At 37.9% G+C, this 25,059-nt stretch overlaps 1 protein-coding gene across 8 annotated transcripts; it reads right to left on the bottom strand.

Annotated features, from left to right (window-relative positions):
- Positions 1 to 409: 409 nt before the first annotated feature.
- On the bottom strand, positions 410 to 25,040 carry Nol8 (nucleolar protein 8). Of its 8 annotated transcripts, none has more exons than XM_087896565.1 (18): positions 24,896 to 24,967; positions 24,423 to 24,573; positions 23,599 to 23,754; positions 22,951 to 23,013; positions 21,282 to 21,360; positions 19,285 to 19,420; positions 18,131 to 18,201; positions 15,379 to 17,191; positions 13,762 to 13,875; positions 12,916 to 13,038; positions 12,586 to 12,676; positions 10,326 to 10,461; positions 9,040 to 9,117; positions 5,577 to 5,848; positions 3,460 to 3,604; positions 2,523 to 2,590; positions 2,069 to 2,148; positions 410 to 1,071 (listed from the first exon to the last, which is right to left on the bottom strand). In XM_087896565.1, exons 2-18 carry the CDS (start codon positions 24,457 to 24,459, stop codon positions 1,021 to 1,023), a joined length of 3,513 nt encoding a protein of 1,170 aa, XP_087752691.1. In that variant the 5' UTR covers positions 24,460 to 24,573; positions 24,896 to 24,967; the 3' UTR covers positions 410 to 1,020. The 8 variants fall into 8 exon arrangements, with proteins under 8 accessions (XP_087752691.1, XP_087752690.1, XP_087752692.1 ...); XM_087896564.1 differs by lacking the exon at positions 24,896 to 24,967 and adding an exon at positions 24,749 to 24,765; XM_087896566.1 differs by lacking the exon at positions 24,423 to 24,573 and having other exon boundaries at positions 24,896 to 25,040.
- Between the last annotated feature and the right edge of the window lie 19 nt (positions 25,041 to 25,059).

Consider the following 25,059-nt stretch of genomic DNA (forward strand, 5'->3'; position numbering starts at 1 on the left):
TCTGGCTCTCCTGGAACTCACTCTGTAGACCAAGTTGACCTCAAACTCAAGAGATCCACCTGCCTCTGCCTCCTGAGTGATGCATGTACTACTCCTGATTAAAAGCATGTACTACACCCCCTTAGGCAGAGCTCATTTTAGTAGGAGGCCTATCTATGTTGAATCTTAGCCAGATTTAGTGAAATATGAAACCTGTACTATTATGTGGACTTGGGATCTATTTTCATAAACTTGGGTCTAGTTGGACTTTTGGGACTGACAGACCCATCTCCATGTTGTTTACTAGATGAGGCTAAGGTCAAGAACACACTGTATTGTTTTTCTTCCCTAGTCCTCACAAAACTCTTAGGTGTTGGTCTGAATATCCTACATTTGAGTCAATTTGTCTTCAGAATACAAGTATAGAGCATGAAGTTAACTTGTAATTTATTGTGTTTTTTTAAAAGACAAAAGTAGTGTATTGAGAATAATCAGAAACAAACACAAATATACTGAACCATTTATTTAAAACTTCAACTTGTCATCAGAACATAAGTACAGAACTCAAAACTGATTTATAATTCAGTTTTAAAAGACAAACTGGAGGTAAAAAATAATTAGGATAGTCAGAAATATATAAACACAAGTACATCAAACCATTTATTAAATGGAGCTTTGTATAAGTCTCCCACCAAGAGATGGCCACTAGTTGTTTAGGATGAAGAACAAGAATAAGCACTGTTCTGAAGCAGGGTGTTACTGTGGCCTAAAACTTCAAGGCTCAAACAATGTTCCCACTTCCCCTCTAAAGTGCTGAGGCTACAGGTGTGTGTCACCACAACTGGCTCAGTTAATTTTGGGACACAGTCACCAAGGAAGAAATACAGAAGAATTCCACAGAAACAAATAGCAATCAGAATGATACATTATCATCCAGGCTTTGAATATTCTTCCACTCTGAAATTTCATTGCCAGTAAACAATTTTCTGGGTTTTTTCTTTTGGAGATTTCTGCCAAAACCAAAACCAAAGCTGACGTTGGTTAATTTGCTTTCAACTTCCTTTTAGCTTCTTTATGTTTCTTCCGACAATCCTAGGAAATCATAAAATAAAAAGCTGTTATTAAAAATAAACACGAATTTCTTACGCTCAGTGAAGTAAACTTTAAGTTATAAAGTCATAGAAATCCACTCTGGAAGTACTCACTGGAATGCACAGGGTCTATTCAATTTTTGTTTTATGTTTAGGGAACTGTAACTTAGGCTTTGAAAAACCTCCTGATTTTCTGTAACCTAGGAGACTGGCTAGACTTAGACCACGCTCCTGACATGAATTTGTGTAATGTACATCTTACTAGTAAACTGCCATGTGCTGTTTGATATCACTTGGAAGCTGGCTCTGGAAGCAGGGATCCCCCTCCCCACTCATGCACACCTCAGTTTTTTTTAATCAAGTGTTCTTCAAGAACCCTTGTCTGGGAATTGGTTGGCCTAGCAGCTCAGTGACAGAGAAGGAAGAACAATAAGACAGCCCAAGAGTAACACAGTGCCCTTGAGAACAGCTGGAAAATGAATCATTTCCACCAGATGTTACTATGTTTATTCTATGAGATACAGCTGCCTCTAGTGGGAAGGAGAAGCTGGAAGTTTAGCCAGGTGAAGCTCAGCCATGGACAGAAAACTCCATTGGGAACTCCAGTTGACTAACTTAAAGGGGCTTCCTATTCAGTTTCTGCTGGGATATTTTGAGTACATGATTTGATAGTATCTATTATCTGTCTGTCTGTCTGTCTAACTATCCTTTTAGTTTGGCTTTCTATATACTTAATAAGCTCACTCATTCAAAATAAAAAATCTGCCCTATTACGCCTAATTTTACAGATTGCACAGAACCTATCATAGTTGAATTAAACAACCTTTAAGTTCTTTTTAGTAGTATAATTCTAAAAGTTTAAGGCATATTTTCAGATGTCATATTTTTAAATTTTCATTCATCGTATTCCTATAGTTCTTACACTAGGGGAAAAGTAGCACTAACACAATACTGTATCTGGTTTTGGAGGAAATCAGTATGGAGAAACAACTACTCACCATAAGGAGACTACTTGTTCGGGCTTCCCAAGAATTTCTGCTAATACTACTTCCCACACCACTCCAGAATAAGTTAGAACCTATAGGAAAAACAGAAGCATGAGACAGCAAATTACTGAATATTAAAATGGACAATCTGATGATGATATTGCCAATTCTAGTACATCATCAGCCAGGGAGATTTCATGTGGACTTGTAGAGTAGTGAAAACTTAGGGCTTTTGTATGTTAATATCTAAGCAAGTCCTTATAACAAATAAGCTCTTGTTGATAATGAACAAACAATGAACATGGTACAGAAGCACTATTGGCCCCTAAGAGCTTTATAATGGAGGGGAATAAAGCACATTACAGAACAAGGGGTCAGAACCTGCAGATGTAACTGTGTCCAGTACACAATGAGTGAGAGCTGTACTACTACCTGTTTATACCACTGAATGGAAGAATAGACCTACCATGAAGTCTGTCATCATTCTCAGAGAAAAAGAAAAATCTAGTGCACTCTTTCTCAGGAAATGCTTCTCTGAAAACAGTGAGAGAAAAAGACAAAAATTACTTTCAATATATAAGAAGAAATTATTACAGCTGGTATGATAGTGTATGTCTGTAATCCCAGCATTTGGAAAACAGAGATAGGAGGATAAGGAATTCCAAGCATCCTTGGACATATGGTGAGTTCAAGGATAGTTTAGGTGACATAAGCCCTACCTAAAACAAAACAAGAAACCCAAGTAGCAAAACAAAACAAACAAAAATCAAAGAAATAATTATAGTGAAATTATAAAATATCCCTTTAAAAAAAAAACGTTGCTCTGAAGCTGGACATTGATGGCAACTGGGAGGCAGAAGCAGGCAGATCTCTGCGAGTTTGAGGCCAGCGTTGTCTACATAGTGAGTTCCAGGACAGCCAGGGCTACATAGAAAATCCCTGTCTCGAAAACCAGGAGAAAAAAAAAAAAAAAGAAAACCAGGAAAAAAAGTTGCTCTGAACTTGCTCATGTTACTTTGCACTAAAATGACCACATCCCATCTCTACTCAACAGTCTTCCATCTAGTTTTGATAGTGAGGAATTAAGTATAAACTTTGTCTTTCGCATTCTTGATATCAATATTCATTCCCATTGTTACCTGGTTTGCCAGTGTTCCCCAACTGGTATTCAAATCAGCTGCAGCATCTGATTTCCAAACCAGGAATATTCCCATCAACCTCACTACCCTACCCATGCCATACCTGCCACAAGTTGCCACCTAAAAACCACCCTGTTTGTTAGAAAAAGGTTAGTGAACTCTGTAGAGCTGGATTAAATTTGTCTTAGATGTTTGCATAAAGCTGCTGAAGCATGTCTGACCATGTTTATAAAGCATGGCACAGCTTACACACAAACCACTTACCCAGGGCTAGGCCTTCTGTGATCTGCTTCTTTAGCAACTTCTTCTTCTTCTTTTTCTTCTTCTTCTTCTGAACTACTATCTTGGAAGCGGGGATCTTCCTGATAGACTATCTTCCCATGTTTTACTGGCTCAGTTCTATAGGTGTCTATATTGTTATGACAATGAAATGTCATACAATTATGAATGAGCAACAATGTAGTTTTCTAAACACAGTAAACTGTTTCCTGTCCATACAAACATAGAAATTATCATTGTTTTTCCTCCAGTGTTGGTGCTCAAATCCAGGGCTTTGCTCATGTTAGGCAAACATGCTACAGTTCTAGTCTCTAAAATAATTAGGGTTATATTTTCAATTTTAAAATACTAAAAGCCACTATTTAGTGATCAGATAAGGAACATAACATTATAAAAGAACTAAAAGCTAAAGGTGTATGGTTGAGCAATATAATTTTCAAAGAACAAGCATAACCTAAGTGCTGTTAAAAGAAGCCTACAGGGTTGGGTATGGTGGAGCATGCCTTTAACATTACACTCTGGAGGCACAGGTACTTGGTTGGATCTCTGTGAGTCTGAGCCCAGCATGGTCTACATGAGTTCCTGAAAAGGCGGGGCTATGTAAAGAAACTCTGTCTCAGAAAATCATAAAAACAAAACAACAACAAACAGCCTACAACAATGAAACCAAAGTCTACTCTTGCTTATTCATACACAAGGGACAGATGCTTGTACTTGTGTTTTCAGCTCTTAAATTGCTGTCTGGAACTGCTGTGAGACCTGCAGAATCTCTCACAATTTTCCAAGTTTCAAACAACTTTAAAAAATAGAACCAAACCAAACCAAACAAAAAGAAAAACAATCACTGCTGGGTGATGGTGGTACATGCTTTAATCCCAGCATGCCAGAGGCAGGCGGATCTCCATGAGTTCGAGGCCAGCTGGTCTACCTTCCAAGCCAGCTAGGACTGTTACACAGAAAAACCCTGTCATAAAAAACCAAAAGAAAAAAAAGAAAGAAAGAAAGAAAGAAAGAAAGAAAGATTGTTTGTACCTAAGTCTAATTATAGGGCTAATTTATTTCTCACACTTGGCTCTCAAAGGTTAATACACACATGTGTGTGTAGTATAGACATAGATATATAGATATATGTATACCCATCCTGCCTCTTATAGGAAATTCCCACAAAAATTCTTATAGAAAATGCACATACTTGAATACTTGGTAAGGAACAGTCTTCTGAAAAGTGTCTTATTCAAGTGTGGCACACATTTATCATATTGGCACTCAAGAGGCTGAAGCAAAATACCTTAAGGTATGGCTGCCTTTAAGTCCAGCTCCAAGGGATCCTACTCCTCTTCTAGCCTCCTAGGGCACTCAAACACACCCCCACCCACCCACACAATTTTTAAAATTAAAAAAAAAAAAGGAAAAAGTGGACGGTTTCAATTTTCTTGTTATTTTTAAAATCCATGGAATTTTTTGATCTTTTGAGGGTAAATCACCTGAAATAGGATGCAAAATTGTAGAAACTTGCCTTTCCACTTTCCACTACATTCTGTCCAATCTAAAAGGATAGACTTTGAAATAACTGTCATATTGATGACATGGCATATTTGCATAACTCCAAGAAGGTTATTTTTTTCTTTCTGTAAATCATGACATCTACAGACACATTAAGAAACAGAGTTATAGCCGGGAGGGTGAACACCTTTAATCCCAGTACTCAGGAGGCAGAGGAGGGTCTCTGGAGTTCAAGGCCAGCCTGGTCTACAAAGAGAGTTCCAGGACAGCCAGGGCTACACAGAGGAACCCTGTCTGGAAAGGAAACAGCTATCTAAATGTAGCTCACTTGTCCAAGACTGTCTGCATGTAACAGAAAGAAGGAAATGGGCCATTAGTGTCTAGCCTCCACTCATACCAGCTAGCTTCGAGTCTGTTCCCTTTAATGAAAAATCGCTTTTTTAAACCTATAGGAACACCACATTTATAATCAGACTACACTGAATCTCCTATTGTTTATGCAGGCTGAAAAACAACACGAAATCGATTATACTTAATGTAAATTCCACCAATTAAGTTCAATCTCCCTGAAATAAAAAAGAGGGGGGAAAAAAACACACCTTCCTTTATATCTTTAGTGTCCGAATCAAAAAAAGAGAATGTGAACCCGCTGGTCTGCTCTGCCCCACTTGTCAGGGTTGCAGCGTTACTGATTTCCTCAGTTTCCTCTCTACCACAATCCTCATTCGAGGGTGTGTCTTCTTCCTTTTCATCTGTGTTTTTCATATGTTGGAATATTTCTTTCAAATCTGTAGTGATGTTATGATACATGTCTTGTGATACTTCAGGCAGTTTCTCAGCTTCTTCCCTTTTCTTCTTCCGTTTTGCTTTACTGAAATGACAAACATGGACATGCATATAACAAAGACAAGCTCTAAAAATTTTCTAAACATCAGGAAAGGTAAAGTCTTTAGATAATCTTAACGTTATCCTTGAATCTTAAACAGAAAGTTTTTTTTTTTTAAACACAAATCATCTCTAACAGATGCAAATCCTAAGTCCTAAGTATTTTCTTAACATTCTTTAAAATACATTCCAGGAATTGATCCTGAGTGTTTTCTCATCTGCAAAGTGAACATGTTAAACCAGATGACTTTTAAGAGTATGTTAAGTTTTATAATTTTGCAATTTGAAAAAGAAATCAATTAAAATTCTTTTAGAAATGAATTACAAATGTGCTATGTCAATTATTATCTTTTGCAAAATTTTTTTAGATTGTCATCTTTCCTGTATTTAGAAACGAATATACTGTTTGATCTTAGACACGGCATGTTTATAATATTGAGTTTCTAGCTAATAGATTAAAATGTTTACCAATTAAGAATCTATTCCATGCCAGGCAGTGGTGGTGCACACCTTTAATCCCAGCACTTGGGAGGCAGAGGCAGGCGGATCTCTGTGAGTTCAAGCCCAGCGTGGTCCACAGAGCAAGTTCCAGAACAGGTTCCAAAGCTACCAAGAGAAACCCTGTCTAAAAAACCCAAAAAGAATCTATTCCATATATGTGTAAGAAAAAGCAGTCTGGATGGTGGATGGTGGTGGTGTACACCTTTAATTTCAGTACTCATAGGCAGAGGCAGGTGGATCTCCGTGAATTTGAGGCCAGTTTGGTCTAAAAAGTGAGTTCCAGGACAGCAGAGCTAATACACAGAGAAACTCTGTCTTGAAAATCTAACCCTCTCCAAAAAAGAAAGCAAGAAAAAAAAAAAAAGGGAAAGAAAGATAGCAAAAATTAATGTACTATTTAAAATGGAAGTAAACAGGATTGCTCTATTTACCTTTTTTCTTCAACAAAAATTTATTGGAAAATAGCTTTCCGTAAATATATTTTGATAACATTATCCCTTCCCCAATTTCTTCCAGTTCCTCCCCACTTCCCTACCCATCCAACTTTATGCTCTTTGTCTTTCATTAAAACAAAAACAAAACAAAAAAAAATAAGTAACACACATTTAAAAAAAAACACAAAAATGAAAAGTCTAAAATCTACAAAAATACCACTGAGTTTGTTTTATGTTGGCCAACTACTCCTGGACGTGGAGCCTCTCCTGAAGTGTGGTTAATACCCAGTGAGACTCCATCCTTCTTTTGTCAGCAGATGTCTACTGCAGACAGCTACTTCGTTAGTTGTCCCTTTCGGTTCTGGGGACACTATCTGGATTGAACCTGTGCAAGTCTTGTGAGTGTTTCCACAGTCTCCTGTGAGTTCTTATGTATATCAGTCCTGTTGTGTCTAGAAGATATTGCTACCTTGGATTCATCCCTCACCTCTGACTCTTAACAATCTTTCTGACTCCTCTTCCACATGGATTTCTGAGGCTCTAGAGGGTTATTTAACTATTTAATGGTACAGACCATCTCAGACAAACTGTTAAGTCTGACATACTTCTTAAGTCAGCCAAACTGGATTTCATACATGTTAACCTATGAAACTGAATTCTACAAATACCAGTGTCATATAGACAGCTCTAAGCCACTGCCATTGAACTACCATATGGGAACTTAAATTGGTTCTTGATACTTTATAGAGTTAGAAGTGAATATCCACTGGCAATTTCTGGAGCACAGACTCAACCTAGTTACCTCTTATAGAAAGAGAACATAGCAAATGTGACTTCTGAGACTGAGGTCATGGCAAAAGCCTGAAGGGTCTTGAAGATGCTGTTAGTTGAAACTACATGGCCTATAAGAAGCTGTAAGGGTTGGGAAAGTCGGCAAAATTGTACTGGGATTTAGAGGAGAAATTCTAGGAGCACTGATACATGTGGTAATGAAAATAGAGCACAGACCTAAATGTCATGGAAATCTAGCTAAAGAAACGTCCAGGTAACTACTGAAGGTATTTTTTTGGTTTCGTCTTGTTACTTAAAATATTAATAGGAAAGAGTGAAAATAAAAGGGAAAGGGAGAGGGCTCTTTTGCTTGTTTGTTTGATTTTACAGGAATCAGCCATGGGTTTGAAAATTCTTAATCTTCAGAGGCAAATGACATGAAATTTAAGAAAATGGTTTCTAAAAAAATATCAAATCTGTGAAAACATTATCTAAAGCATGAGTTGGCAAACTTCTATAGTCTAATAGTCGAATCTAGACCATTGCTTACTTATCCCTTACAAATCTAGATCCACCTGCCTCTGCTTCACAAGTGCTGGGATTAAAGGTGTGAGCCACCATGCCCTGCAAGAAAGTATTTACAACATCTTAACTGCATGGTAAGAACTTTTTTCTTTTTTTGAGATTTATTTTTATTTATATGAGTATTTTTCCAGCATTGTATGTATGTGTATCATGTATGTGCCTGGTGCTCCCAAGAATGGTTTTTGGAGTTTAAAATACTTGATGAAAAAAATATTTCACATTATGCAAGAATTATATATGGGAGCTAGCTCATCAGTTAAGAGAACTGGGTCCAATCCCAACACCCACATGACAGCTCATAACTGTCTATAATTCCAGACTGTATGTAGCTTCAGTTACAGGGAACTGACACCCTCTTCTCACTTCACAGGCACCAGGCATGCACATGGTGCAGAAGTGAACATGCAGGCAGGACACCCATATATATATATATATATATATATATGATACAAATTTCAATGTCCACATGGTTGTTTTTTTTTTACTAAGAAAAGAGAAATTTTTTGTTTGTTTTCTTCTTTTTTTTTTTTTAGCTTTGATTTTCAAGACAGGGTTTCTCTGTTTAGACCTGGTTGGCCTCAAATCCACAGAGATCCACCTGCCTCTGCTTCACAAGTGCTGGGATTAAAGGTGTGAGCCACCATGCCCTGCAAGAAAGTATTTACAACATCTGAATGAAGAGCCTAATTTAGTCATAATTACCCTCTTTACAGAAATTTACAGACTTCAGTTTAAAAATAAAATGAAATCCTTTGATATCTAACCCTGGCCCTGGGCAGACCTAAAGAACTTTACTTATTCAAGCAGAGGGCTTTTAAGCATCTTATTAAAGTCAATATCTCAGCAGCTTCGTCAAAATTTGAAGGGAAAACAGACTAGAATTTACCTTTCTTTTTCTTTATCTTCTTGTTTTCTTTCATAAATGACATGGTCATGCTTTGTTGGGTCATAACGTACAATATCCCTATGTAAAAAGAATACAGGTTGAAAGAGATAAATTGAAACATTAATAGCAATTCACAATTTGTCACTACAAAGACCCTAATTAAAAGACTGTGAGGATTAGTTTCAATTGTTTGCATGATACAACGTAGATTCACCTTCAAAGAGAGTTTCAATGACGACTGTCTAAACTAGGCTTCTGATGCTCAGACTTTCCCACTATAATGGACAGAATCTCAAACTGAGTTGAATAATCCCTTTTTCTTAAACAGTTTTTGTTAGTATTCAGGCATCTGTATTGGCCTGCCCTTAGGGTCCTGACAGGATACATCCTCAGCTAAAGCCGCTAAGGGGACCTCTTGTACACATTCACTATATTCCCTTTTAAAAGGGCCCTGCCTACCTCCCATCTCTCTCTCTGTCTGTTCCTTTCTCTCTCTCTCTGATTCTCTGCCTGTCTCTCTGTCTTTCCTGCCACCCTCTGCCTCTCTCTTCTTTTCTGCTGCTCCTGTCCCCATAGGCCAGTCTCTTCCTCCCCTTCTTCCTTTTTACATTTCCTTTCCCCAAATAAAATACTTCTTCAAGTGAACTCTATCACTTGCTTTCTTTTTTTCTTGCACTTTTTAAAATATAGCATTGGTTCCCTGATCAGAAAAGACTCTACTGGTCTTCCTCCTGCAATCAGGCAGTCTGAGGCATGACAGAACCCTGGAACCCAGTCCACATTTGACAGTCTTGCTTCTCCAACTAATGGATCACTGGGTTCCTCCATCTAACACTAATGGAGAGACCCTCTTTTCCATCTGTAGCCATTTCCCACAAGTGAGGGCTCATCTCTCGAGCATAGTTTCTTGCCTTTTGGCCTCATGAAGTCCTGGTACCAGGCAATCATGGCTCTCTTGGGTTCACAGCCTTAGACCCTGCTCTGTGAGATCACTGAGTAGCCTATGCTGTCTTGAAATCTATCCTCTTTGAATTCCTAGAACACTAGGAATTATAGAACTTTGGGTCTTATCTGTTCTCCCCAGTAATTTATAAAGGACTCAGATGTGCTGGTGTTTAACTCAGGGGAAAAGCAAATGAGTGGCAATATTTAGGGTCCTAGGTTAAATCATAAGTATCACAATAAAAAAAAACAAAACAAAAATTAGTTTTAAATTAAGTTCCCTAGGCACTTATGACAAAGTGAAACTATCACAAATGGGACAGAGTGCAGAGCGTAAGCCATACTTAAATTTCTTAACAGCTACTGATCCTTTGCTTGTAGGGTTGCTCAAGTTGATGTTTAAAACACTTTGCACAACATTCAGTGTTTGCTTTCTTTCTGCAGCAAGTTCATCTTCATTAGTTTGGTTTTCATTTAACTCTGAGGAAAGAGAATAAGCAGTCATCTCTTAACACTCATTGCTACAGAAATCCCAATCATTATACATGCAAATCCATGTAAAGTACGCCAAATCACATGTTTAGCCTCAGATCTGTTAATATCTCTCTCTCCAGAATTCTTGCCACAAAAACATAGAAATCATATGACTATCTAACAAAATATCCCACTTCATTTTATAACTGAGAAAACAAAATCTAGATTAATGTCTTTGATGGCAAGTCTAAAACTTTTAAAGACTAAAACGCATAATGTAAAACACAAAAAACTGGAGGAAATGAAAAAAATCCCTGAAAAAAAAAAGCCAAGAAAAAACAAACAGTTGAAGAAAATGAATAAAACTGTTCAAGAACTGAAAATGGAAAAAGAAGCACTGAAGAAAGCACAAATTGAGGGAATTCTAGAAATGAAAACTCTTAAGTAAGGGAACAGAAACTACAGAGGTGGGCTGGAGAGATGGCTCAGTGGTTAAGAGCATTGCCCGCTCTTCCAAAGGTCCTGAGTTCAATTCCCGGCAACCACATGGTGGCTCACAACCATCTGTAATGAGGTCTGGTGCCCTCTTCTGGACTGTAGGCATACACACAGACAGAATATTGTATAAATAATAAATAAATAAATATTAAAAAAAAAGAAACTACAGAGGCAAGCTTCACCAACAGGATGTAAGATAGAAGACAGAATCTCAGGTGTAGAAGACACAATAGAATACATACATACACTGGTTAAAGAAAATGTTGAATTTAAAAAAATCCTGACAAACATCAAGGAAATCTGGGACACTATGAAAAGACCAAACCTCAGAATAATAGGAATAGAAGGAACAGAACCCCAGCTCAAAGGCCCAGAGAATATTTTCAACAAAATCACCAAAGACAAATTTTCTAATTTAAAGAAAGACATGCCTATAAGGTACAAGCAGCATAGAGAACACCAAATAGATTGGACCAGAAAACAAGTTTCCTTGTCTCATAATAATCAAAATACTAAACATAAATAACAAAGAAGAATACAGGAAACTGCAAGGGAAAAAGAACAAGTAAAATAAAGGCAGAACTATTAAAACTACACCCAACTTCGCAATCAAGACTAACACCCAGAAGGGCCTGGACAGATATCCTGAAAACTCTGAAAGACCACAGATGCCAGTGCAGACTACTATGCCCAGCAAAACATTCAACACCAGAGATGGAGAAAAAAAGATATTCTACAATAAAGTGAAATTTAAGCAATATCTGTCTATAGATCCATCCCTATAGATGGTAATAAAAGAAAATAAATCCATGAAAACACAGGAAAGGAAAGGAAGATAGACAGACAGACAGATAAATAATAGATAAATGAAAAAACATGAGCATATAGGTGCAAATGATGGTGCATGACTATAATGTAAGTAGGAATCTGAGGGAGGAAGATCACATGTTTCAAAGGAACAAAAGACAACATATGAACCAGCACCCTAAAAATACCCAATTACTACAGGGCAGTGGTGGCACACACCTTTAATCCCAGCACTCAGGAGGCAGAGGTAGATGGATTTCTGTGAGTTCAAGGCCAACCTAGTCTACAAGAGGTAGTTCCAGGACAAACTTGACAGCTACAGTGAAATCCTGTCTCGAAAAACCAAACCAAACCAAACAAACAAACAAAACAACCAACTAACCTCAAAACAAGCACCCAGCATTTTCACCAGAGGAAGATAAAGACTCTTCCTATTAAATGTAAATTAGTCATCTTCTGTGTTTTCTAATTTAATACAATTATGTTATATTAAAATACATATAAGCAAACTTAAGAATTATTAAGTATACATCTGACTAAAAACTCTGTTTAATTCATTTGTTTATTTATTTATTTGGTTTTTCAAAACAGGGTTTAAGTAGCCTTGACTATCCTGGAATTCACTCTGTAGAACAGACTGGACTCGAACTCACAGAGATCCACCTGCCTCTGCCTCCCAAGTGCTGGGATTAAAGGCGTGCATGCACCACCACAACCTGGCTACAATTCATTTTAGAGTATAGTTTCTTCCAGTGTTAAATAAAGGAAAAGCACCAGGTGACTTCCTAGCTTTGACAGCAGGTTGTTAGGAGAGTAAATAGTTACCTTTCTGTTCCTCTTCACTGTCACTCTCTAAAAATCTAGAGTCCATTCGGAATCTCTCATCACTTCCAAAATGAGACTGCAACTCCATGAGCTACATGGAAAAAAAAACACTGTCATGATAAGTACATTTTGAAAAAGTCTCTCTCAGTACCTCCTCACCCTCTACCATCTGCACAACTGCATTGGATATCAACAAGTAAGAGGTGAGAGGGGGTTCACTCCCACAAAATTTACCCCACACTGGAACTGTGCCCTTCCCTTAACCTATTTAAGGACTACCTCCAAAACCTAAACAGGCTGCTACTGTCTGTGTTTTCAGTCTTCACTAACCTTCTGGCCAGCTCTGCCCTCAAACTGAGGTTTAATGTTGAACCTGGTGCTGTCCTCCTTGGAATCTGATTCTTCGTCATCGCTGCTATCAAACAACTTCCCTGATGCTTTATCCATAGATTCCTGTTATACAGATTAAAAAAAAAAAAAGAAATATTTATTTATTAACTGAAATAATCAGCATTTTCTTACTAATGTAATTTTATGCTATATTTAAAAACTAACAACCTGCTGGGAAGTGGTGGCACATGCCTTTAATTCAGCACTTGGGATACAGAGGCAGGCAGATTTCTGTAAGTTTGAGACCAACCTGGTCTACAGAGAAAGTTCCAGGACAGCCAAGGCTATACAAAGAAACCAAAAAACAAAACAAAACAAAACAACATTTACAGAAACAAGTGTGTGGTGGGCCAGATGAAAACTCTGACTCAGGCATAGTTAACTGGACTCCTGGATCATTAACCCACACACCCTATTGCCACTTGGATTTGGGGATTAATAACCACAAGCAAGGACACTCCCTATAGTCTAGCATGAATAATGATGAGACTTTGTATGAAGGAGCAAACAGTTTCATGGGTAAGAAACATCTCCAAGACCCATGCCATCTCAAGGTATGGTGACTCGGGCAACAAGACAGTTGCTAGGATTTTATGCAGAAGCGGTAGCTGTGTGGAGCTCTTGCTATATAACAGACACTACAGCCACTGTGTTGGTACACTGTAGTATCAGACTGATGCAGAACTTTTCAGGTTAAAGGCAGCCTAGGCTACACAGCATTCCTACCACAAAAAGGAAAACAAGTGTGGGAGTCTGGAAAGTAGATTAATATTTGGAAGGCCTTACCTTCACTAGCTCCTTTCCTGGACAGTTTTGCTCATGAGTGGATGTCTCTTCCGTTTCACTTTCATTATCAGAAGCAAAGACAATGTGTGTTTTTTTGTTCTCTGAATGACCATCCTAGTGAAACACAAGCAGCATCACATTTCAAGACAGCCAACAGTCTAGCCATGTCCACATCTATCGTCTCCTCCCATCATTTATGCTTTTTTTCCTTGTCCAGGGAATACCATTATCATCTGCTATTTTTCCAAGACAGAAGTTCAGGTCTTCTTTCTCCTATATCCAGTAACAATCAAACTCTATTAATTTGACCAAGGTATCTTTAAGAACCACCATTGTTATGATTGTGGTCCTTGACCTCTAAAAGGTCCTCCTTGCTTCCAGATATGACTCCATTATATTTATTGCTTGTGTCATGACCTGAAGGATCTCTAAAATAGAGGCTGACAAACACTACGTGTAAAGATTTAGAGAAAACACTTTAGACGCTACAAGTCACACAGCCTTTGTTGTGTTAAAAACTATTTGGGCTGGAAGCTCTGTGTATTGAAAAAGGCCAACTCCTGTTCTAAAATGTACGCAACTAGCTGGGTATAGTAGCACATACCTTTAATTCCAGTACTTGGGAGGCAGAGGCAGAAGCAGAGGCAGGTTGATTTACTTGAGTTTCAGGGCAGTCTGGTCTACAAAGTGAGTTCTAGGACAGCAAGGGCCACAGAGAATTGTCTCAAAAAACCCAAAACAAACAAACAAACAAAGACAAAATGTATACAACTAATCTTTAATGCTTGTATTAAAATTCTTCAGTTTTTCACAGCTTTAGGAATAAAATCCCCCCCTCTAAAGTCTCTCCATAAACTACCCTGCTAGTCAGTGCTATCTCATTCTAGAAATACCAGTGTCATAAAAAAAATTTTACTTTCGACAAATGGCTCCCTTTTACAGGAAGATCTTTCACCTCCCTCGCTGCTTTTCCACATCAGTAAAATTCCTTCTACTCCCTTACATTACTCAGTATGGTTGAGGAAACCTAGGTGGCTTGTTGTTCCAAGCGACTGTGACTGCCTGCTTGCCACATCATGCATCAATAGCTGCATGTAGGGGCTGGAGAGATGGCTCAGTGGTTAAAAGCACTGTCTGTTCTTGCAGAGGACCCGGGTTCAATACCCAGCACCCACATGGCAGGTCACAACTGTCTGTAACTTCAAGATCTGACATCTTCACACAGACATACATGCAGGCAAAACATTAATGCACATAAAATAGGTAGGAATAAATAACTTTCAAAAACAGCTGCATGTAAAGCTGCATGAGTACTTAATCCTTATTCAGTGAATCTAGCACTTAAAAGTAGACTTCCTTGCTAGAGGAATGAAAAAGGCTCATTACTGTAAATACCATCAAGATAGAACTCTAGCTGTAATCACTATACAAACTGCAGTTTGCATATAAACTTGTATATAAACTGTGATATAAACTTTTACCTCAAGGACAAAAATTACTGAATAGTGAATGTAAAAAGGACAATGAGCTCTATGAGGACACACCTACATTTACAAGAAGGAAAATCTGGACCTTGAGACCATTATTGTCAAATCCATAGACTGAAAATGCACTCACCAAATTTGCCAATGCATTGTGCACCAGTTTCTTCTGTACTTCTCTGGCTTTCTGCCATACTGCTAAGGCTGCTAGTCGCTTCTGGTTGTCCTCAGCATGTTTATCCTTAGCACTCATACATGATGCATCACTGACAGAAAGTGAGAAAGTAGCTGTGCTTTTCTGAGGGTCTTCCCTGAGAGACACATTCGGTGGTTTCTCAAGAGATGTGATGTAGCTTGAATCAATGTCCTCTTTCTCTGGTGCTTTTCTACTTTTAGGCCAATGGCAAGTGTCTCTGTCAGAGTCTATCTTGTGACTCTTTGCACTAATACTTAGGGATTTTTTACTTTCTAATGGAAATGGACATGAGAGAGGATTCTGACTTTCCTTGTCAAAACAGGTAGAGGACACAACTTTATGGCTCTGGCTCTCAGAAGTAGACTGTCTTTTTGGAGACTGAATGTGGTTTGGGCTGTTCACCTTCTTTGCAGGTTGGCATGAAGTCAATTTATTTGATGAGCCATTAGCACACTTGGATCCATTTTCTATAAAAACTCTATTGGGCTCTTCATGTTTCAAGGAGCTCCTTGATTGTTCATTGATATTATTAAAGTCAACAGTCTCTTTCAAAGTTTTGTCCCCTGACTCCTTTGCATAGAGACCACCTATTCCCTTAAAGGCCTGGAATTTTGGTTTTAAGGTGGTTTCCTCTGGTTTTTGTTTGCTGTAAGTGTTCTCCTCCTCTAAAAGGGAAGCCAAAATCTCCTCGGGACAAATGCACTGCCGGCCACTGCGTAGGTCATTGGATGTCTTAGGACTCTTGGAGGTTGTATTAAATTTGCAGTGGCTGGTGTTTTGTGAGCCATCACTCTCATCGTTTCCTGGAACTTTCTGATGATTGCCAGCCAAGTTTTCTAAATCAGCCAAAGTGAGGTTCACTCGGGGACAGTTTTTCATCAAGGCTTTATATTCTTCATCTTCCTCAGACTCTTCACTGTCACTGGTGTTGGAGTCAGGTGGAAATTTAGGATTCAGAAACTTCCCTTCATGACCCAGGGCTGATTCTTTGTTGCTTTTAGTATTCTGTACTTCAACACAATCATTAGAAGGCTTTCTCTTTTTAAAAGAACTTCTCATGCTTATAGGCTTTTCTGGCTGTGGAGATTCTGCACTGTTTTTTACCTTACCAGTGTTTTTCTTCATTGCAATAATTTCATCTGTGTCACTGGAGTCACAGCCATCGTCATTTCCTGAACTGGTTGAAGAACGAAGTCTGTGAGTATCTGATTTGAAATCATCCCTTACAACTTCAAAAAGATCATTTTCAGATTCGTTTACCAAGGAATGCCTAGTTTTCTGTAAGTTTTCCTCTTTTGCAATCATCATTTTTAATTCTTCTTCAGAGTCAATGTCATCATCAGACATGCGACTTTTATTCCAGATAATTTCAAAGTCAGAAGTATGAAAAACCACGTGTTTTGGTTTCTGAGAACCAGAACTGGGCACATGGAGTGATTTAGAAGGAGCAGCAGTACTAGGGGCTTTCCTGTGTGCAGTCGTTGGCTGTGCTGATTTGTTATTTGCCATCACCTCATTAGTCCTTAGACTAATATCAGAAACCTTGGACTCCATGGGGCCCTTGCTCTTCTGCACTTTCTTAATCTTCTGGGGAGGGAAAGGAAAGTCAGAAAACTCTCCTCGACGTTTCTTACTCATAGGGTCATTGCCTCCTTCCAATTCCCAAGTGAGGTCAGTTATGGGAATGGTTTCTGTCAAATTCTCCGATATCTTTTTTAGGTTGTGGCAGTATTTTGAAGGATCATATTTCATAATGTTATTCAAAGTCAAGGAGAAAGCAACAGCACCAGGTTTTAGAGAAACCTACCAATCTGGTGAAACAGGAAAAAATGTTACTAAATCTTGAACAAGTCCTTTGTTTCATTGACTTTCAATTTCCTATCAACATAGTAAGTGTCTAGGGTCTATGAAGTTGAACTATACCATATCCAAAGCTAATTCAATACCATTATCAGATGAAAGAAATCACTTCCGTGATAACCATTACAGCAATCTCTGATGTATACACACACTGTCTGCACAGAAGCACAGAATACCTGCTTTTTAAGGTATCAGATAACTGACTTCATGGAATAGACATCAAAATTTGCTCACCTTGGGTTCCACATGACTTCTCCATAAACGATTTTCTTGCTTATTGGCCTATTTTTACCTAGTATCTTCTTTTCAGAACTACTTTATCAGTTTCTTATAAAACTACCTCGATTCCTCATAAGTCTTCTTTAACAATGGCCCCCTTATTCTCTATCCCTGCACTGCTCCATAGCAAAGGCTTGTGAATCCATAAGTACTAAGAATTTTTTTAAAGACAAAATCTTACTACATAGCCCTGGTTGGCTGGAACTTGCCATGTAGACGAGGCTAGACTTGAATTCACAGAGATATCTGCCTCGGCTTCCCAAGGGCTGGGACTAAAGGTATGTGCCACCATGTTCAGCTTGTAATAAGATTCAACATTAACAAATGAAACTGTTTCCTTGGCAATCATTCATATCACTTAATTGCATAAAACTGCACATCACTCAATATTCTCAATGTGATTTATATATGTAGAAGAATTTGAGTTTACCTTGAGAGAAAAAGGTAACATGCTGAAACAATTAAAAATTTAACAATAGAGGCAATGAAATCCTAAAGATATTTTACCATTACTCTGGGAAATAATAATTACTGTGAAATGCTGACAAAGGATATTTTATGTTTATGTTGATTCTTAAGGTGAAGAACGGGTAAGACTCTTCCAAATTTACTCACAACCCAATTCTAAAAGACAAAAAGAAAAGGACTTACAATTGTCGTAAATATAAATGAAATAATAATACATAAATGTAATTTTTTAAGTTGAACTCACAATGGGCTATTGGTACTGTGGAGGTTAGTTTTTGACAATAAAATAAAAGGTCTCAAAGAAAAGTATGAGGAAACAAAAATGAAAGAAAATTCTAACTATATCTTGGACAGTATTTTAGACACACACACACACATGCACATACACAGAGTTATTAAAACTGTGGCCATGGTCTGAATGTAGTGAGGTACACCTACAATCCTACCACTCAGGAAGTAGAGGCAGGAACATTAAAAGTTCAAGGTCATCCTCAGTTAAGTACCAAGTCTGAGACCAGCTTGGGATATAGGAGACTCTGTCTAGAAAGAAAGAAAGGAAAGAAGGAAGAATGGGGGGGAGCAAAGGGAGGGAATGAGAAAAAACATCCACTGTGATGGCAAATGTAAGATCTGTACACCATGAAGCCAGCTGAAATCCCAGCAAGGATGGGGTAAGGATTCAAGAACTCCCACCCCTAGCTGAGAAGCAATTGGCAACTGATGACTCCTGGGAGAGGAAGAATTAGCTTTCTTCAGGGGTATGGTCACTAAAAAGGTTACCATGCTCTAGTAGAGGGTCCTAAATCTATGCACATACAGGTATGTACTAAATGGGTTCAGTGGGTTAAAAAAAAAAAGGTAACAAATTATAATTATGTTGGGAGGCAAAGTAGTAGTGGGGTTAAGACAGAAATTGGAGGGGAAGGAATAAGAAATGGATTTGATCAAAATACATGAAATCCTAAAACAACAGTAACAATAAAAACACAAATAGTTCTGAAGCAAGTAAGAAAAGCAATCTTGGGACCTGCCAATCTGTGTTACCACCTATGTCCTTAGGAAGAGTCCCCTCCTGCTATATGTAAAGTGTGGGGAAGTTGTACAAATACATGTTGAAAATTAAAAACAAGCAAAACCTTCGACCTGTATGGAGAGAAAGCGTCAGCTTTGGATGTCACACACCTACAAACATGAGCTCTCAGAAGACACGGCAGACAAAATGTACTGAAGAAAACTCACTTTATGTCCTGGTACCTCTGTGCCAGGCACAGCTTTCATGTGGAAATCTACTCCTCCCATCTTTTCCAATAAGTTGGTGTTGACAGTGGTTGGTTTTTCTTTCTTTGCCTTGGCTTCTTCTCTTTCTTGAGCTAATCTGTATTAATTGAAGGGCAAGTAAAAGCTAATCAGCCATGAAAAATGTTTAGGGGTGCCATTCAGGTAACCCTAAGTGAGTACCAAAATGTCATTATAACATTAGAAAACATTTCTTTAATAGCATAATTGCTTATACTATTTTCTAAACACACAAAATATTTTCATTGCAGAATGACTAGAAAGCACTGAAAAGCAAAACAAACCACGTATGTCTTTAATCCCACATGTTGTTAACACTTGTCTACATCAGCTTCCATTCTGCTCGCAAACACTTACAATGTACCCTCCCACGCCTGTGCTCTGCTACATGAGCTACCTCAACTCTCCTTCATGGCAGATAGGAGACCACAAACCATAAGCTCCACTGATATAAAAAATAATTTATTTTATATGATATAGAATGATATATTCTTTTATGTATCCATTTATTGATTGATTGATTATGTCTGGCTGGTGTCAAATCGTGTAGGCTAAGCCATCTATCATGACTACATATTCAATTCTTTCATCCACATATTCTTAAATATTTTTTATTCTGAAAATAAATTGAATCTTTTCCCTTAGAAAAATTAGTTTTGACGAAGAAAGCTCTAACAGTTGTTATATAATCTTGCTTTGAAATCGCATGCAGAATTATTATGTCTCTGAATGGCCCCATATGCTCATATATTTGAATTCCTGGTCTCCAGTTGGTGAACTCTTTAGGAAAGATTAGTAGACACTGCCTTGCAGAAGGTGGTGTGTCACTGAGCGTGGGCTCTGAGATTTCAAAAGCATAAGCCATTCCCAGTTGGTTTTCTCTCTGCCTCATGCTTGTAAATAAGATGTAAGCTCTCAGCTACTGCACCAGCACTATGCATGTCTGCCTATTGCCATGACTGGTCATGGACTCTAACCCTCTGGAACCATGAGTCCCCAAATTAAATGCTTCATCATGGCAATAGAAAATTAACCAGGACAATGTCTCATGTATATATCTTCTTTCTCTCTTTGTATGACACTGCATTTAACAATCAAAATCAACACGTGTAATTCAGTTTAGGAAACTTTACCTTTTTGACATAGAAACACTTTCATATTTATAAGACATCCTGATGGATCATCTATAGATAGATAGCAAGAGATAGAAATAGTTTAAATGTCCTTCAGAGTGAAGAGACACTGTGGTAACAGACACTTCTGATAGTTGTTATAGTTGTTACAAAAGGGGGAAAGCCATAGAAGATTGTATTGGAAAGAAAAAAATAAAGAAACACATATACATGCAATACACATGCACATGTAACGGCACTGAATTCTCTGTGTGGCTTAGAATAAAAGGAGAGTGGAAAGACTTCAGGTCTACATGCGCTAGTGTCCTGTTTTCATTTCTGTTGCTGTGATAAAATGTTCCAAATAAAAAGCAACCTAGGGAAGAAATGGTTTCTTTACGGTCACAACTGTGGGTTATAGTCCATTATAGTATATTGCAGGGTAGTTAAGGCAGGAACCCAAAGCACCTAGTCACACCCACAGTAAAGAACAGAGAGAATAAATGAACACATACATACTCCTCAGCTACCTTTCCCTACAGTCTAAGGCTTCAAACTGGGGAATGGCACCATCCACTTCCAGGTTAGGATTTTCCAGATCAATGGAATCAATAAGGGCAATCTGTCACAAACAACCTACAAGCCAACCTGATGTAGACAATACTACAATAAAATTTATTTCCCAGGTGGTTCTAGGTTGCGTCAAGTTGTGAAACTAATCATGAAAACTAGTAATATTTTCAATAATTTCAAATTAGTTAGGAAAACTCATAAAAGCAATTATACTACAAAGAAAATGGGTTTAAATACATGTAGGGAAAATCTTACCTGTGTAAGAAGCTTTCTTTCGCTAGCTGAATTTGTAGTGTTCCACCTTTCCATTTTGTTTTGTTTAAAATAGACATACCTATAGAGTAAAGAATTGCCAAAGTTCATTTCAGTGCAAAACTGTATTTCAGCACTTTTCCCCCCTTAATTACTTAGTACTAGGAAAAATAGGTTTATTAGTCACAAAGAGACACCTACAATGTAGAAGAAAAAGTGAAGCAGAGAAAAAAGAACCTAGGCTTTCTGTCTTATTCTGACCAGTTAGTAGTTTTCTCCCTCTTCTTTAAAAAAAAAAAAAAAAAATTTATTTCAAGCATTTTATCTCATGTGTGTGTGAATGTTAATATGCTCATTTGTGTGTGAATACCTCTGAAGGCTGAAAGAGGGCTAAAAGATCCTCTGGACCTGGAGTCACATGTGACTGTTAGCCACCCATTTGGGTGCTAGGAAGTGAACTTGGGTCCTCTGTAACAGGAGCAAAAATTCTTAACTATTAAGTCATTCCTTCAGTCCCTGCTTGAGGTTTCTTTCTCTCAGTTACATGAAGGATGACAGAAAAAATAATATATAAACTGTAAAGCAAAACTTTTGTACAAATTGTTTATAGACTCATTTTAGGAACTTCTGGTGAATATTTATTTACTATTTTGTTATTTTCTATAAGATAAATAAATAATGAAATCTTTTCAGGGTGAATGAGAGTACATTTTGGGGTCTTGTAGCATTATCTTTCATCTCAATCCAGTCACCATCGCAAAGCATGTACAAACACACACGTTAGCTAATGATTGAAATGTGCTTCAATTGTTGTGCCGTAGTGGTTGATTTTTCTAATATCTATTGTCAGCTTCCTTAATGTAACCACTAACAAAATCTTCCATGCAGGTAGATATTTTACTATGTTCTAATGTACTATTCAATCCTTACAGTAACATTACAACTTAAGGCACTGTATCTTTTCATTTGCTGAACTGAGAAGTTTAAATAAACTACCTTATATATACTTGCACCAAAAATAATGTTTGCAAATATAATTATAAAAGACTGATTACTTTCTCCCAATGGTATGTGTCTTTTACTTGCTTTTCAGTACCTTTTTCTTTTTTGACTTCCAAGAAATCAGAATACATTAACGGACATTAACCAATGATAAATCATCTCCCCCATTTTAATCACTGACAGCTAATATTGTCCCATATCTTTACTAATCTCCTAGTAATACATGCCACAGTTTCAAAGATAGGGTCTGACAATGTCCTTTCATAACAGGTCTTAAAGACAAAAGATTAGCTGCCTAAGAAAAGAATGGACTTAGGAGAATTGTACTAAGAATTGTACTAAGAATTATTTAGGAATTATGTACTAAGTATAATTAGGAGAATTATACTAAGTGGGGTAAGTGTAATAGGCAATTTCTATGGAAGTTTGGTCCTTTGTTTAAATTATTTGAAAACAGTTTCTGCGCAAGGCTACTAGCATGTGACACTAGATCTTCTGACACTAACTGAATGAACTGAAACATGAGATATATGGCCACAGAATTCTCTAAATCATGGTTGCCAATCTACACAACTCATGAGTGACTAGCGAGGCTTGGATATGGAACCAAAGTCATTTCAGTTACACAACCACACTGACAAATAGAATAAAAAGTCCATGATGATCTTACATTTTTTCAGGTCCGCTTCTGTTATTTTGATGTTAACATATGCAAAGACCTTCTGTGAATTCCCTAAAAAAGAAAATTTGGCTGATATAATTCATATCCACAGAACAATGTAAATCTCAATAGTTTTTGTTTTTTATGAGATGACTGCCTGGCTTTGAACTCAGATAGCAGCCTGCCTTGGCTTCCTTAGTGCTGGGATCAAAAACATGCACTACCATGTACAGCCCTAAAAATTGTTCCAAGTTTTAAAAGTTTATAAACACTTATTCTTTGAAAAAATACCTTTTGAACACCAGACCAAAGACTTAATTTTTATAAAACAGTTTTTAAAAATAAAATGAGTAAAAAAAAAAAACAAAAAAAAACCCTCGAGTAATCAGTTAAGACACATCTTAACTGTAGCTAATGACATTCTACTCAACAAGAGACTTAATGCTAGAATGTTGACGCCTAAAACTCAAAGTAAAGATGTTTTGGAAATTCAAATGTTTTATAATTTTTGTTCCAAAATTAATTTTTATATGCAATACCTCCAGGAAGGCATATATCATTTTCAATGTTCAGTGCTAAAATTCAGCTTCAGAGTTGCTTTCTTTTGTAATACCTGCCTTGAGTTGGTATATATTCAGTTAATGGTTATAGATTTACCTTGGTCATCTTTCCGAGTGATGATCTCCACATTAGATACTTCTCCAAATCTGCTGAACTGATTTTGTAAGTCTGTCTCAGAAATGCCTTGTCCAAGCCCTCCCACAAAGAGGCGCTTCATTTCTCTGTTGGCTTTCATGAATACTGGGCATCTATCTGGAAAAGTAATTTTGTGTAGAGACCACTTAAGAGCTTTTCACAAATGTAACACAACTCTTTCTCCTGAAACTTCTGTGCCAATCTGGTCTTATGGAACTACACCTCGCTATTTGTATTCTTCAGATTTTATAAATGGAATTTTTACAAAGGCCCTACATTGACATTCTCAATGAACACTTTGGAACTGCACCCACCTGCACAGTGCACACATACATACACCCCGATATTTTCTCTGTATACAACACAACCACAGTTACTCTATCTTACCCTTTTCTTTTTCTTTTTCATAGTATTGGGTGTTCCCGCCCTGCCACCCCGTGATTCGTTTGTATATTTATTTTTAACAGATACTGACAAAATAGTAAGTCAAAGGCTAAAACTATCTCCATCCTGGAGCTCCATTGTCACAACAGAGATAAAGTCTGCAGCTACAACAGTATAGCATAATACAAGTGTCCCGAAAGCACTGCTCAGGCAGAAAGAGGGGAACTAAAGTTATAGGTTCAACATTTTTTTCCCATTGTGTGCCTCAATTGCACGAAGTACTATGCGTGGTTCTCACTGTTCAGAGGGGCAGGAAAGGTTAAGACTTCTCCCCAGTGCCACTTAGAAAATGCCAGTGTTGAAACAAGGATCAGACCCTGAAACTCTTAACACTATACTACCATAGTTGCTGGAAAGGTTTTCGGGAGATTCCTCCATCTTGTTTAGCTCTCAGTAGATGCTCTCACTCAAACTTTCCTCAAAAGCTGGCTGACGGATTCCAAGCCGAGATTACAAAACGGCCGGCAGGAGCGCAAAGCCAAAACCTGTTGTCTGGGAGACATCCACAATGTACCACTTCTTGGCAGCCTCCGCCCCATCCTACCCACCCCTCCTTCCTCCTCCGAGAAGTCCCAAGCTAGGAGAGGAGAGGTTAGGTCCAACAGCCCATCACTTCTCACACGAAAACACGCTCAAGCGGTCGTCCCTCAGCACTAGTGCAGCGTACCCCTAACGTCTAATTACACGTGCCAGCAGGCGCACTTTCTTTTCTTTCCTACGGTGTTTCCAACCCGGTCTCCTAAGGTTCCGTTTCCACGCAGTTCCCGAGGGTTCTTTATTTCATCTGCCTTCATTCCAACTAACGTTCCGCTACCTTCTCTTCCACGTCTGTAAAAGAGCCGAGGAAAAAAGTAGTTCCGTAATTCCTACAGAGAAGACTTGCCGCCACGTGAAGCCCGACTTCCGGGTCAAGGAAGGCGGAAGTGGAAAAGCGGAACAATAATAAAGAGACTCTTTTCCTCGTGCTTCCCGAGACCG

The sequence above is a fragment of the Myodes glareolus genome, chromosome 14 (assembly GCF_982192425.1).
Source record: "Myodes glareolus chromosome 14, mMyoGla1.1, whole genome shotgun sequence".
Classification (NCBI taxonomy): Eukaryota; Metazoa; Chordata; class Mammalia; order Rodentia; family Cricetidae; genus Myodes; species Myodes glareolus.